The sequence below is a fragment of the Prionailurus bengalensis genome, chromosome A1, assembly GCF_016509475.1.
Source record: "Prionailurus bengalensis isolate Pbe53 chromosome A1, Fcat_Pben_1.1_paternal_pri, whole genome shotgun sequence".
In the NCBI taxonomy this organism is placed as follows: domain Eukaryota; kingdom Metazoa; phylum Chordata; class Mammalia; order Carnivora; family Felidae; genus Prionailurus; species Prionailurus bengalensis.
In genome coordinates this window covers 187,788,955-187,804,479 of record NC_057343.1, presented here as the reverse complement: position 1 = coordinate 187,804,479, position 15,525 = coordinate 187,788,955, and the positions used below count along the sequence as shown (strand labels likewise).

Here is a 15,525-nt window from a genome sequence, read left to right as displayed (position 1 = left end):
TCATCATCTCATGGTTCATGGGTTCGAGCCCTGCATCAGGCTCTATGCTGACAGCTCAGAGCCTGGAGCCTGCTTTGTATTCTGTGCCTCCCTCTCTCTCTCTGCCTCTCCCCTGCTTGTGCTCTCTCTCAAAAATAAATAAACATTAAAAGAAAAATTTAAAAGATAAAGTAAATAAGTTTATTTTTAAATAATCAATAGCTATAATTATGACTAATAATCTATAAAATATATTTTAAAATGGTTTCTCAGAATGAATAAAAAATAAAATGTCAATATATTCATTATACGTTTGTAAGATCGAGCAAAAATACCCACCAGTTTACACTGGTGGTAGTAGAGATGTGTATTTTTTATAAAGAAAGCATAAATCTGTAAAAATATGCATGGTGTGTTAAGTGAAAATATAGACTATAAAATTATCTCTACAAAACAAGTGCAATGTGTAAAACATGAATAAACTAATAGACGAGAGCTAGAAGGTAATACAAATTAAAACACAGTTTTAATAAAATAATAGGGATATGGGTAATTTTTGCTTTTGATATTTGTTGGTATTTTCAAATTGGTTTCATCACAATGTACCACCAAACATAAATGAAAATGGTGACGAAGCACAAAATCAATGAGAAAATCTCAGTGACAAATCTCTTTTCTCTAGTTGCTTAGAGACGAAACCACAACACCATTCTTTACACCAGTGGCTCTCAACTGGGGACAATCCCCTCACCCCACATGGCACATTTAGCAATTTCTGGAGACACTTTTGGTTTTCACAACAGCAGGAGTACTTCTGGCAGCCGAGTGGAGTAGAGGCAAGAAATGCCATGAAATTTCTTACAATGCACATGACCGCCCACTCACAACAAAAAAGTATCTGGTCCAAAGTGACAGCAAGGCTGAAGGTAAGAAACTTTGTTATAGAATGATCATAAAACAAATCATGCCCTTCCCCAAAGTTAACATATATACACCCTTCCCATATAGTTAGGAAAAACACTTTGATTTACATTCTTAAAAAATTCCCACAACCACTTAATTACTTGGAGGAGCACACCAAAGCACACATGATGCACTAAAACATGAAACTTGAGATACTTCCTTAGTCTGCTGTCTCCTGCAGAGGAAGCCCATTATCACCTCTTTATTTCATGCCCATAGTTAAGCAAGAGCATTGTTCAGGGTACCCACAAGGTAACAGCAAAAAAAATTGCCCTAAGAGTTAACCAGAAAAAATAGACTTATAAACTGTCAATATCAAGTGTCATAGATGTTTTAAAATAGGTAAGTCTTCTAGAGATGTAATCTTTATAATGAGTCTCATTTATACTACATGGGATGGAGGAAGGAAAGCTCTGGGAAGAAAAGGAAAAGAATTCAACCACCTTTAGGAGAATTATCTGCAGAAGCAATTAACCAGAAATCAGAAAAATGTGTTCTCAATGAAAAAAAAAGTTCAATTGAAAATGAGGTATTTATGATAACAAAAAGGGGGGGAAAGGGTGTGGCGTTTTCACACAGTGTCCACTCACAGCCCATAACCCCTGAGTTTATGATTCATAAACATGTAGCAGCCAGTATTTCCTGGCAATTATTGGCCTTAATTGTTATCTGGTAGATTCTTCTAGGGCAAAAGAAAATTATTAGACAAGTTAACCAACAGCACCCATTCATAATGACAGAAATTACAACACATGAAATATTCTGGATCTTATGTAAATTTTCCTTTATTGCATGGTTTAAATAATGCTCAACAGATGTAATTTAAAGTATGTGTTTCTCAAGGATGAGTATCATTTCTTATATTTAATATATACTGAATAAACTACCTACTTGGAATCACTAATAAAATTAAGATTTTTTTTTAAGGCGAAGAGAGTGAGAAGTATCATCTTATGATTAGTTTCTCTGATCTATCCACTCTTTCAAAAAATAGCAACTACAACAAAACAGGGTTCTCAAGGAATGAAAATGATTTTTTTTTTAACGAGTCTTTGCTACAACTTAAAACTGCAGCATGGTTAAGATCAAGCAACGTGAAGTCAGTCATTTGTTAGCTGTGTGACCTTGAACGAGTCACTTAACCTCTCTTGGCTTCAGGTTCCTCTTTTGTAAGTAGGTTGATGTAGCTACCTCACTGTTTTATAGGAGCATTGGATGAAATAATGCAAATCAACAGAATACTTACATGAGTTAAGAACTCAATAAGCACTAGCTTTATTCTATTCTATTTGTGTTACATGACGTGGAAAATGTTGGGTAATATACAAGAGAGGGAGAGGGGATAATGGTGCAAAGGAGTAGAAGAAAAAGGAGAGAACATAATAGCTTGCTAAAAGTTGGGTAGGAGAACTTCTAAGCATAATTCACTTAGGCTTAAGCCTGCCTGTAGTCGGAGAGTGTTCATATACACTTCACCATGCTTCACTGCTTCTTGGCTATCCTTCTGTGTGTCCCAGGTAACCTCACTTATTTACCCTTTCTCCACAGAGGCCAATTTTAACCTCCTCTATTCTCAATAGGAAATGTCTCCCATGTTGGAGAGAATATAGAGGTCTTCAATTAAGTGAGCCTTTAGCTTCCTGTCCCGCCACCCCACCCATCTCCTGTGTTGTATCTGCAACCTGCTCCCTTCCAAAGGAAACTTCTCCAAATTATATATCACTCCTTTTAGTAATTGCTCTCTCCCCATTTTACTTCAGATCCAAACTTTTCAAAAATATAGTTCCCAACTACCAAAGGTCCTCTATATTTACCAGTGAGCTCTTGTTACTACTACACTCGGTAGATGAATCTCACAACTTATTTCAATTGATCATTTTGGCATGTGACACAACTGATCACTTCCTTCTTTTTTAAACTCTCTTGTACCTCCACTACCAAAACACTGTTATCTGCAGGTTCTCTTCCTAACTTTCTGATTGTTGCTTAGCTCCTTGTTACTCTTTGTGGACTCCTTTTCAGTGTTCCTCCACTTGTGCTCACCAGATCTCCAACTGTAGCTGTCTTTTCACTTTCCCTTTTTAATTTTGTCCATTCATACTGTTATAAATATTACCTATACGATGACAATGTGGAAGCTCACCTCTCTAGTCATGACTTTTTTACGTAGCTCTAGACCTGTATTTCCCAATCCCCACTGGGAGATTTCATGTGTGTTGAAAAGTCAACATATCCCAAACTGAGCTCACCATCTGCCCGTATACCTAATCCCTCACTCCCGCCTCCAACTTGGATGCCCCTTTTGTTTCTGAATATTAATAAATAGTACCATGAGAAATTTGGGATTCACCAGGTCCTTCTGCTTCTACCTCATAAATGTGCTGTTTTTCTTTCTTCTATTTTACATCCCTGCCTCAATTCATCAATTCTTTCTGGATTTTTGCAGTGAGTTTTCATCTTATCCCCCAACTTAAGTCTTGCTTAACTCTTCATATTTCAGAAGCATCTTCTTGAAGTGTGAATCTGTTCATGCAATTCTCCTATTCACATCCTTTCATGGATCTCTACAGTCTTTGGAACAAAATTTAACACTTCAAGCTGCAAAAATGGTCTCTATAATTTGATCACCACCTGTGATCTCAATACAAGCTCTTATCACCTCCTTACTCCCACTCCCAATTGCAGTCAAAGTTACTTGCAAATTCCTAACCCCATTTATTTTTCTGTGTCTTTTTCTCCTATGTGCCATTATTTCTACTTAGAACATCTATCTACAGTCCTTTAATTTCTAGTTAATTTCTTCACCTAGAAATTTCTATGTAATATCTTAGTATTCTGCATTCCCAATATGCCCTTTGTATTTCCTCTTTCAAAGCACTTATAATCCTGTATTGTGATTTTTTTCTATATTAAACAACGAATGCCTTGAATTTGAGGACTATGTTTCTATGCTCTGTTTCTCCACATATATGGTATGGTGTCTAGTGAATAATAACAAATTGCTGCTATGAAAACAAATAGTTCACCCAATATTTGTGGCATTCACCCAGAGTCTAACATCCAACCAGTCATTGTGTATAGAGCAAAACCACATGGAGTGATATATTATAACTCTGTCTACATGTAGTTTATAACATGATCAGGAAAACAGAATGAATATGTAACATACACAGCATTTTGAAACGGCAAATAACAAATGAATGGTGAAACCAAGAAGTGACAAAGGAATTCATGGGAAATACAGACCACTAGGTACTCATTCAGCTGCTCATAAAAAAGCTTTAAAGAAAAGATAAGACTATGCTAAGCATAAGTACAGTAAGAGTCTACAGAAGAATTAAGAATAGTGAGCACCTAGATATTAAGTCTCATGAGGTCAGGAGACAAATCAATTTTGTTCATTGCTGTCTCTGAGGCCTACAACATGGCTGGATCATAGTAGCTGCTAAATAAGCATTTGTGTTGAATTGAATTTTAAACTGTGCATCTGGTGATGCAAGAAAACATCTGTTTTAAAAAAAAGGCAGCAGTTTTCTTCATTTGCCATTCCATAAAAAGGTAATTTGTGTGTGTGTTTACTAGAACTCTTTCCTCAAAAGTGAAATATTGCTTCACTCTTTGGTTGGCAAATGTGGTGTTTCAAGATGGAGAAGAATCTACTTTAAATGAAGAGAAAGCTATTTCAGTCCATAATTCTCGGAGCCAATTTTGGATCTTAAAATGCACTTTTCATCAAAGAACCTTAACAAAAAGATCCCTGCCAATGTAACCAAGACATCTAAAAATATTTCATTCTAGAGCCAAGCTTTCCACTCAGGAGCATTCTAATTGAAATCACATTCTTCCAAAGATCTAGCATTGGGCCAACAGTCACCTGAGTAAGCTACCAACCTCACCTTCACGAGTAAGAACTCACAACTGTATGACATTTAGGAATTCTGCATTTTCCTTACATTTATGCTAGATTTCCATGTTTTCCTGGAACTTTTTTGTACTCAACAGAGCTACTAAATAAATCAAACCAGAAATACATATAACTTTGAGTTGGAAGTCAAATTAATATGTCCCCTCTCAATTCACACATAAAAAAAAAAAGAAAAAAAACAAACTTGAGACCTAGTATATTACCTTTAGGGCAGCAGCTGGAGTGGACACAAATTCTCTTGAATGATAGCCTGTTATTCAGTCTTCTACATAAGCTATGTTCATGGAACATCAACACTTTCATATGTATAGTTTTGTTAATTCTGGTAGTCACCTGAAATAGGTACAATGGGACTATTCCTCCTCTTTAACAGGTGAGGAAATTTAGCCCTGTCCATCTGTGAATTCCCTGAGGATGACTGAGCAGCAGAAGCAGAACTAGTATTCAAGACTCCTGATTTGGTTCAGATTTTTCAATCACTGTCATTTACCAAGAGTATCACATTGACATGTCTCTTTTCCTTCAGTACAAATGAGTCAGTGACAATCTAAATGGTCTGGAGCCTACCATCCTTCAAAGGAAGATTCGCCATAGTAAAAGAAAGTTACAATTATCAGAGGTTGCAGGTAATAAAAGATAATGAGGCAAAAACATGTATGTTAATCACTTTTGAGGTTTCATTTAAATAATCAACCATTCTTTCAGAACTAAAAATAATCAAGACATATTAACACTTTTAGACCCCTATACTAGAGGTAATATGCCACAAGCATCTTTATTTTATTTACACACCAATGATGAAATTTCCCATCTGTTATTTCAAATCAAATAAGCATACTTAAAAATAACATACATCACAAAATTTTTCTTTGAAGGATTAATTTAAGTCACTATAATGTTAGCTGAAATAAGTGTTAATTTTTCAACAAGTAAAAAATGTGTCTGGACAAGTCCACATGTGGTAGCAGTAGGCTAAGAAAGGAATCTGGCATGGAATTTTTAACATTTCGTTCTAATCATTAATGCTGCAGTACTGGCCTATTTACAACCTGACATTTGTTTTTGCACTTTCAACATCCCATGATTTTTCATCAACAGTAAATAGCTTTCAGAGATGTCACCCCGCCTTAGCTGGGTCTATATTTTGACTAACAGGTCTTGGCATTGTGTCCAGCTCAGATACCTCTCCAAAATGCTGTATGCAGGTAAAAGGTGAACAAAATTTAAAACACACACACACACACACACACACACACACACACACACACACAGCACAACACTACTCTAAACAGTTGCGAGATATAATATATCCAAGTTCATAGCTGACCTATCACAGGTGACCTATCATCTCATCATTGTTTGTTTAGAATCTATTTCCTAATTTTCCATAGAACACCATTTTTGTGATGCTCCAAAGAGGAGGGTTGTAAAAAAATAACATAAATAAATCAAAAGGCAAAAGAAAGCAGCCTAATTTAACCACATGCAGGACGCACAGAACCACATCTGATTTCTGTCATCACTTTGTGTCTAGCAACACAATTTAGATTCAAGTCTTTGGGACTTAGGAAGTACCCACATTAGGACCTTTTTAAATTTTTCTAGTAAAACTCAAAATTTAAACTAATGAAAGACCTCTAGAATTCCACAAAAGCGAGTATTTGTGCATCTGAGAAATTAGTTTCCCAAGGAAAATGTATTCTCTAGACCCACAGGGAATTTTCATAATATGTGGGAAATCTGTGGTTCTGAATCACCCAATATTGTCTCAGTCTGTGTTTATATCCTATATGAAAAAAGCCTTCCCAATAATTAGAATATAAGAAGATACATGGCATTAAAACTTTGTGTAAACTTTATAGAAAGAGTTGAATATTCCCTGGAGTAGTTATGTTTTATAATGTCATAATGCTAATGACTATCACTTGTCTTTGGACAATGTATAGGGATGAGGTTAGTTATTTGAGTTTTCTCTCTATTTAAACTCTGGGAATATGAAAATCTGCATAATGTTAAGAACATATCAACTACTTTTGCTGTCTTGAGTTAATTAGTAAATGTCCTAACTTTCAAGTCCTGATGGCTGGCTGAGAAGTCTTTTACATAAAACTTTACACACTACACCCTTTTCTTTATTAGTGCATTTCATTTCTAGGAAGAACCATGCCACAACAGTCTTCTGAAACGTGCGGTGTGCTTTCAGTATTGAAAGTAACATTACCATCTTACAGTCAAATGTGGCCTTTCTAGACAGACTTTTCCAAGGAAGAAAACTTTAACAACACAGAGTAGAAAAGTCACTGGAGAAAGAAGCAGCCCAAGTATTCTGGGGTATCTAGGACACTTGTCATGGTTTTGTCTGTCTGCAGTGCCCCCACATGGGCAGCAGGGGGCGCTCCTGCATGAAACAAACCCCCCCCACAAGTGTCCCTGGTCAGGAAGAGAGAGGCTTTTTCTCAGCATTTGCCCCAATTCCAAGGAGGTAGCCACTAAGGAGTGCTGCTGTCCATAAACTGTACAAGCTTAGGACACGCAGTGTACAACACTGCAAAAGTGACTAGATAGGGCACATGGGTCTGAGCCTACCTTCAGAACACAGGGTGGACAATTTTTTAATTTATTTTTGTGAGGAAGAGACATTAAAAGAGCAGGTGAACAATTGTGGAGGGAGGTGACAGCCATCAGCTTGTAAAAAGGCCATCTCTGAAAGCAACAAGTGGACATCTGTATCCCAGGGTCATTTATTTAGTCTATTAGCGACAGTTTAGTTTGTAAGATTATTTTCCTTGTGAAATAGCCTCAAAAACCGTTCCCTCTTTTCCTGACCCCACTCCAAACTCAGAAAATCACTTGATGAACCTGGTTCTTCAATAAACCTTAGGAAATGTGGCTTCTGCAAGGGATCTTGTGCATGTGGTTGTGTTTTGCACATGAATTATGATGCATTTTACTTGCTCTGTACCAATTCTCAAGTATCTGAACCAGGTTGGAAAAATCATTAGGGACCAAAAAGCAAGGGCTCTGAAACCTCAAACACAGTGGGTTCCAAAGCAAAATTCCCAGCCCTCATCCCCATTTCATATGCTTACTCATGCTTATGCCACCCCCACTGACTGACCCCTTCCCACTTCCTGTCCCCAAATGAAGGTCTGCAGAGGTACAACTATAAACCTCAGTACTCACCATATTGACTTCGGAAACCATATCGATGCTAGCAATGTCAATGTTCATTCCCACGGCCACAGGGGGACCTGCGAACCAAGATGGCCAGCCACGTGATTTCTCAGAACTTCATTCATTCTCAGCAAGAGTAGTCCCTGGGCTTGGGGTATTCTGCCCCAGATCCCTCCCCCGCTGTTCACCCTCATTGCTCCTTTTTAAAAAGAGTGCCAGGCACTCCTCTAGGAAACGCTCTATGGAACATGCACACACGTGCCTTTGTGTAAGAGATTCCAATTCTGTCTACATATGTAGCTGTCTCAGTGTGAGAATACACACAACTCACAGAAGCACAGGAATCAGTCTAGCCCGAGGGAATTTTATATATTGCACTAAAACCCCCTCCTCCTCATTCTTTCCCACTGTCCTTCAGTGAGCAGGTTTAACTCTTTGAGCTTCATAAGAGTCTAAAGCAAAATTAAATGGGCATAACAGTGTATCTAAGGCTGCAGCAAGGGGTCCTTCGCCCTTCTCCCACCTACCTCCCCACCTACCTTCTGGCGCTCCCGAACCCCCCCTCCCTCCCACCGCCCTAAGCAGTGGGGCTTCCAGGACTGGAGAATACCCAGACACCAGCCACTTTAAACCATGCCAGAACTCTTCCAAAGTAGGCGGGCACAGGGGATTAATGCCACTTTTCAACCAATTGCCTGAACATTTTATTCTCAAAAATGTTCACGATGGCCTCCAGTAAGCCAGGTTCTCTGGGTACACCATTAACTAAACTTAAGAGGCTCGTATCTCAATGAAGCAAAGACGGTGAAGCAAAGGATTTTAGCAGTGAAGGTGAAGAACAGCAGTCACCTATAAACTCTAAGAGGGTCTCACTGAAAGACCATCTAAGTGCTGGATACTGACAAATAGGCTTAAGTTTGGATCACTTTCTCAATATGGTAACACAGAGACACATCCGATATACCACATGCAGCCAACAATAGGGAGAGGGAAGGCACAGCGCACACAAAGCTCAAAAGACAGCTTAGGCTATAACTAGGCTGTTTCTTATTTCCAAGGCAACCCCATTACCTCCAAAATCTGGTCTCAGACGAATGTCATAGCCTTTCAGGAGTCTATCCACTGTCTCTTTAACCAGCGACATATTACTAGGGTCATTGACACTAAAAAAAAAAAAGAAAAGACAATAAACAGGCATCAATAAGGCAGCAGGCACAGCGTCTTCAGCATCTATCCGATCCTTACTACAGATCCCTGCTCACAGAGGTATGCAGACAGAGCCCTTCAAAGTGAAATGAAAAAGAGAAATGCTGGGCACACTTACCTCTGCGCACAGACAGCGGCGATTATTAAGGGGAATGACCAAATCCCAAAGTAGCCCTTTTTCCGGACTCTCCACATCCCTTTAGTTTTTGATGGGATTGAGGGTTTCACTGAAGAGAGGAGATCCAACTTAGTCTGCCCAGTGCAGTAATTCTAATGTGAGGCGCATGCGCACGGTGTACCAAAACATCAAAGGGGCAGCGGCGGCTGCCTGGGACCGAGCAGATTTTCTTGCTAAGGAAAAAAAAAAAAAAAAAAAAAAAAAAAAAATTAAAGGGGAGAAAGAAAAAACATATATGTGTACAACATATACATAGTTGAATATCACCCCACTGGAGGGCCCAGAGTAAAATCTTTGTTTTCCTTCCGTTAAGACAAAAACAACTAGAGCCTCGGGTAAGTTTTGGTAGTTGCGGGAGGCAGTTTTGCACCTCACGGGTTGTGGGTTTTTGGGGCGTGTATGTATGTTTCCTCTTAAATATGCAAAACCAGATTAGGAATTTAAAAGACAGCAGGTGTGGAGTGCTAGTGGAAGACGGGTGCCTGGGAGCCCATTTCTGGTCTCAGCAAGCCTATGAGGCGAGGAGTTTGAACTTTATTTCCTGGAGAATAGCATCCCCTGCGTGGGGCGAGACGTGTGCTGGAGGTGGGGGTTGTGCGGCGGGGGTTGGGGGGAGGGACGGTGGGTGCAGTAGTCGAAGGGGGAGGGAGGAAAGAAACCAATGGGAGAAGTGCTGAGCAATCCATTGGATTTGGGGCGGGGAGGGGGGGTAGAGAATAAGAAATGGAAAAATAAAAAAGAAAGAAAAAGAAAAGAATAAAATGGTGCCTGGTCTCTTCTAGGAGTCAAGGAGCAAGCTTTTCTTCACTACTCACGAGCGATTTCTTTCTCCTTCTCCTCACCCTTTACCCCCTATTCCCAGAGAAGAAAACGTCGGGGTCCCGGTTTCTTGCCGTGTGACGTGCCTGACCCGCTAGTCCGGATTATTTATAGAAGGGGGGGGGGCGAGGGGAGCAGAAAGGCAACGTTCTCTCTCCAGGTTTCGGTCTGATTCTGCATTGGGAAATTATTAGTGGGGAGGGTGGGGTTTGGATCAGGGGGTGCTGGGACACGGGGGCGTGGGGAACGCGCGTGGCTAGCACCGGAGCCTGGGTGCAGGGTGCGAGGGGGCTGGGGCGGGGACACGGTGCAGGAAGGGCGGGTGGCCCTGGGGCGGACCCCCACCCGACGCCCCCTCGGAGCACGCGCACAGGCGCGCGCACGTGAAGGCACTCTCCCCCCCCCCCCCGCCCCCCGCCCCACGCCCCACGCCCCTCCTTACCTCGCCTGCTGGCGCTCGCCGCCCACTCCCGCCGCGTGCTGAGCTGGAGCCTCCGGCCTCTCTGCCCTAGGCGGAGAGCCGGGCGTGTGGCGGCCTGGGACACCTGGCTATTCCGGGGATGTGTGTGCCTCGGGACGGGAAAAGCCAGAGCAGTCCCTAGAAGGCAGCAAAATGAGGATGGGGCCCAGCAGCGCCAGGGGGCCCGGTGTTCTCCCCCGGTCTCCGCGCCACCCCTCGTCCTCGCTTCCCTTCCCAGGGCGGGGGACCCTCTCACACCCTGAGGTTGTCTCTTCCCTCCCGCCCGAGGCTTTGCCGGACTCCCCACGGCTGCCGAGTCCCAGAGGAGGCAGCGAGCGAGCTCTGTGGTCGGAGAGGGAGGGAGATACTCAATTCAGGGCAGAAATGTTTCCTCAGCTCGCGGGAGAGAGACGTGCCGCGGGCGTCGCGAGCTGCCACTAGGCTGGGGGATCTGGGCCGCGTTAAGGAGCCCGAACCCAAGGCTGGGACGAATGCCTCCCCGCTACTCCCGAGTTATCTCGGAACAGGGGAGGAGTGGGGGGAGGAGAGGGAGGGCAGGTGCTCCCGGCGGCCCCTCCCCCTACTCCTCGGTGCAGAACTGGAAAAGCGAGAGCGCAAACCTACATCCTTGGACCCAGAGCAGTTTTCGCTTCTCACTCTTGAGGGCTGACCGTTGCTGTCTATTAACTGAGCGCTTACTACTTGCCTGGAGTGCTTTGTCAATACAACAATCCTAGGATTTAGCCCTCACCTCAGTTTCCCCATATCGATTTAGAAACTGGCACACTGAAGCGAAGCAACTCGCCCAAGGTCACCTAGGAGGCGAGAGGTGGAAACAGAATTGGACTCCAAAGCCAGCGTCCCTAACCACTAGACTAGACAGGCTTGGTTCCCACGTCCGAGACCTTGCCGGCTGCGGGCTCTCGGCCGCGGCGCAGTTCCCCCGGCCCGAGGAGCCCTCGGCCGCTGCGGGAGTGGGAGGCGCGCGCTTGCGGGCTAAGTCGGAGAGGAGGAGGGGCGCTCGCCGCCCGCAGCCGAGGCAGGGGCTGGCGGCGCTCGGCCGGCTCTCGGTCCCCGCAGCACCCGGGCCTCCCCGCGGTCCAGGTCCGAGCCTTGCTCCTGACCCATTTACCTCCGGACAACCTCCCTCCTCCCCCGCCTAGGTCAGAGGGTCATCCTGGGGAGGCTTGGGGAATGACTCCGAGGGGAGGGTGGAGGCGGGAGGGCTTTGAGGCGGGAATCCGAAAGCGCCCCTGGGAGGAAACGCGAGCGGGAAGGAAGAGCTGTGTGCCTTCACAGAGTAAGGGAGTTTCTGAATTAGGGACAGGTGAAAATCAGCGCCATAAACGAGAAAGGTAAAATCTGTAATTCTTCCATCATTAATTACTCAGGTTGCGAGTTACAGGAACCAAAATATAGACCCATGATAGAGCAAAATTGCCAATTTTCCTCCATTTCTTTTTACATTTCTCTACAATGGGAATCTTTTACACAAGCGAACGTCCTGAAGGAAGAACAAAGTTTAGATTACTAGCATTACGTCCAGCGGATTCCTAAAGCAGTTTGAACCCCAAGTAACTAACTGGTGAAACCCTAGCAATCTTGTCTTTTCCTTCCGACTTTTATTTATTCTTGTTGCACTTTCTGCACTGCCAGCCTCTCCCGCTTACGCTCTCTTCAGTTTGGGTTAGGAAAGAAAAAATCAGTAAAAAGAACAGTACCACAAATACTGTCATTCAGCAGTAATAATAACAGCCCAGTGAAGAGTTAAACAAGTACTTATTGAAGGCTTACCTTATACAGAAAATTAAGGGAGAGGTGGGCAAAGAGTTAAAATAACTTGTGTCTCAGCATGTAAAACAATAGCACAGTGCAAACTGAGAGTTTCAAAGGAACTGGAGGCAGAACTTTGAGTTTAAATCCCAGTTTGAATACTCCGTGTCTTTGTGACTTGGACAGGTCAGTTAGCCTCTCTAAGCCATGGTTTACTCCTGTGTAAAACTGAGAATGATAATTGCACCTTCTCCATTTGATTTTACAATGACATAAATATATGTGGAGCATTTGGCATGAAATTAACAAATATTAACAATTTTTAATAATAAAGCATAATGAGTGGACAGGAAAACAAACAAGGTTTAATAGCATTAATCTATACAGTCTGAGTGGACATAAATTTAATGCAATTATCGTAGACTGGCTTGAGAAGAGAGAAACAGGCATTTCAAGGGAATTAAGGTTAAAAAGGCAATGTATTGAAACCAATCAAAAGGAGAAAAAATATTTTCTCTATGTGGTAACATCTCAGGGATATCTATTACCAATAGATGTTACTAACATAATCAAAGAGATATTTCCACTAGCTATAAAACCTGAGATCAACTTATACCTGAAATGGGTCTTTATTGTACAGCAGACTTCTAGGACTTCTCTAGGACTTCTCTCCGGAAGACTGATATCGCTACCTAGGAATGTGAAAATTGGAACAATAATGTGCAAGGGAGGGCACTACTGGAATCTGAAGATGTATCAGTTGCTGGAGAGCATCCTCTGTGATCCCAGATACACAATGAGAAGCCAAAATTGTAAGTACTATTTAGAGATCATGACTCAAAATCATCTCTGTGCATGAAGCATATAAATGCCAGATAAAAGCAATCATCAATCATCTGCCCTTAATCTTTACTAAAATAGTCATTCATTTATTCAGTAAATATTTACTGGGTACCTACTCTATGTCAAGCATTATTTGACAAGCACTGGGGATGACATGTGGTAAAGGCAGACATGGTCCTTATCCTCTTGGAGTTCACACTCCCACGTGGGTAGAGCCATTATAGAAGTAATAACTGGTGTAGCATGATGTGTAAAGTGGGAAAGACAGGATATTATGGAATCCATAATTGCTGCAAATAAACCAGTTTGAGTATTTGAATAAAACTTGCTGGATAAATTCATGCTTCAATTGAGATTTGAAAGATGGGTTAGCCTAATGAAGAGTTGGGGGAAGAATGTTCCAGGAAGAAGAAATAGTATGTGCAAATATCTTGGGCCAAGAGAGGATAGCATAGATGAAGAATGAAGGAAGAACCCTGAGACTAAAGGAGAAGGGTAAGAGTGGTCCCAAGAGTGATGCAGTTAGAGATCTGGGCAGTAGCAATTTGGGACCATTGATCTGTTGAGGTAGGGGAATGACAGGATGAGTTTTAGTGACACTGGAGGAAGATGGTAGTAACTGTAGTGAGATCTGTTTTTGCAGGAATCCAGAGGAGAATTGATGTTCACCTGAATTAGGACAGTGACAGTAAAGATGTAGAGAAGTGGCCCAAGTTATGTGATAGAACTGACTACACTTTGTGACAGATGGAATATGGGGAATGAGAGAGGTATCCAAAGATGACTCACACATTTCTGGTTTGAGTAGTTCAGTAGTGGTGCTGGAAAAAGTTGCTGGAGATAATACACTCAGTTTGGGTCACAGTTTAAGTTTAAGGTACCTGCTAGACATCCAAGGCACACTGGATGTTTTGATATATGCACCTGAAGCTCAGAAGTGAGGGTTGAGGTGGGACCAATAGAAAATTTCCATGTTTCATCCTAACACCTTTGTTGCCCTTTCCTGCTTTGTATTGTCTCTTTAGAAAATATTACTACCGTATTATATTTTACACATTTTATTTTCATCTTACTGCATGGAATAAAAGTTAAAAAGAAATCACAGAGACTTTTATCTGATTTACTCACTGCTGTATTCCAGTACCTAGTGCCTATAGTAGACACTTAATACATATGTTTTAATGAATGAGTATATATTTGAAGATGCTGAGGGTGTAAATAACTTAAATCATAAGAGCACATAAGACTTTTGTCAGGAGGATGAGCAGAATGAGGATACTAGAGGATCTAGAAGAGAATCTTCTGGTAAAAGACAGTTACAGCCATCAAAAGACTCAAATTAGGACTGGCCTAAAAGGTAAGAGGAAGATACTGTGGTGATAAAAGCCAAGGAAAGAGAATATTCTGATAAAGGACTGTTCAGCTGTATTAAATTCTTAAAATGTATGTTAATTTTGGAGTAGACATTATGTGCATATGGTATAAAATACAGAAGGTAATGCACTCTGTCCCTCTGCCTCCCTGATTCCTTCCCTGGAAACTAACACAACTCCGTTGGGAGGGGGTAATGTGGAATTCTGTATCATAGTCTTTTATCTGATGAAGAACAAGTATGGAATATGCCCACGGTGCCAGGTCGGTTTCACTGACCTGCTGCTGGTGGTGAATCATCAGCAGTGATGATTTTGGGGAAGGTTTCATGGCACATGGGTTACCTATTTTGCCAAATCATTTAAATACTTTTTAAATGATTACTTTTCAAAAAAAGTATTTAAAAAAGTACTATTACTTTTTTAAATGAATAATGGATCTTTTAGCTTTAAATATTGATTGGGGTCTTATAAAATAATATTTAGAAATTTCAGTAATACTAAAGACTAGGGAGAACATCAGAAACACTATGTAGGAAGAAAATATACATTTATTACTTTCAGTACATACAATAATATAAACTTACCAATTACTAATAAAGTGTGTCAAGTATATGGCTTCCTGGAACCTAGTGTAATATACAAATAAGAATCATTTTTAAACAATATTTACATATATCTTATGCATTAATGCACCTTTATCTATTTGTATATGCTAAAGGATCCTAGAGTAGTTTAACTGTTATAAATTTTTTTTTCTCTTATGCTAATTAAAAATACCCTTTATTTATATGTCTGGCAAACCTTGCTTTCACAGACACTGGAAAATAAAAAT

General features: G+C 41.3%; 1 protein-coding gene across 1 annotated transcript in view; it reads right to left on the bottom strand.

The window, feature by feature from the left end:
* Nucleotides 1–11,210, bottom strand: part of GABRB2 (gamma-aminobutyric acid type A receptor subunit beta2) — a 240,558-nt gene extending 229,348 nt beyond the window's left edge. Inside the window, 4 exon segments of the mRNA XM_043596660.1 lie at nucleotides 8,051–8,118; nucleotides 9,113–9,204; nucleotides 9,366–9,594; nucleotides 10,687–11,210. Coding sequence (XP_043452595.1) covers nucleotides 8,051–8,118; nucleotides 9,113–9,204; nucleotides 9,366–9,442 — 237 coding nt within the window. The 5' untranslated portion in view covers nucleotides 9,443–9,594; nucleotides 10,687–11,210.
* Between the last annotated feature and the right edge of the window lie 4,315 nt (nucleotides 11,211–15,525).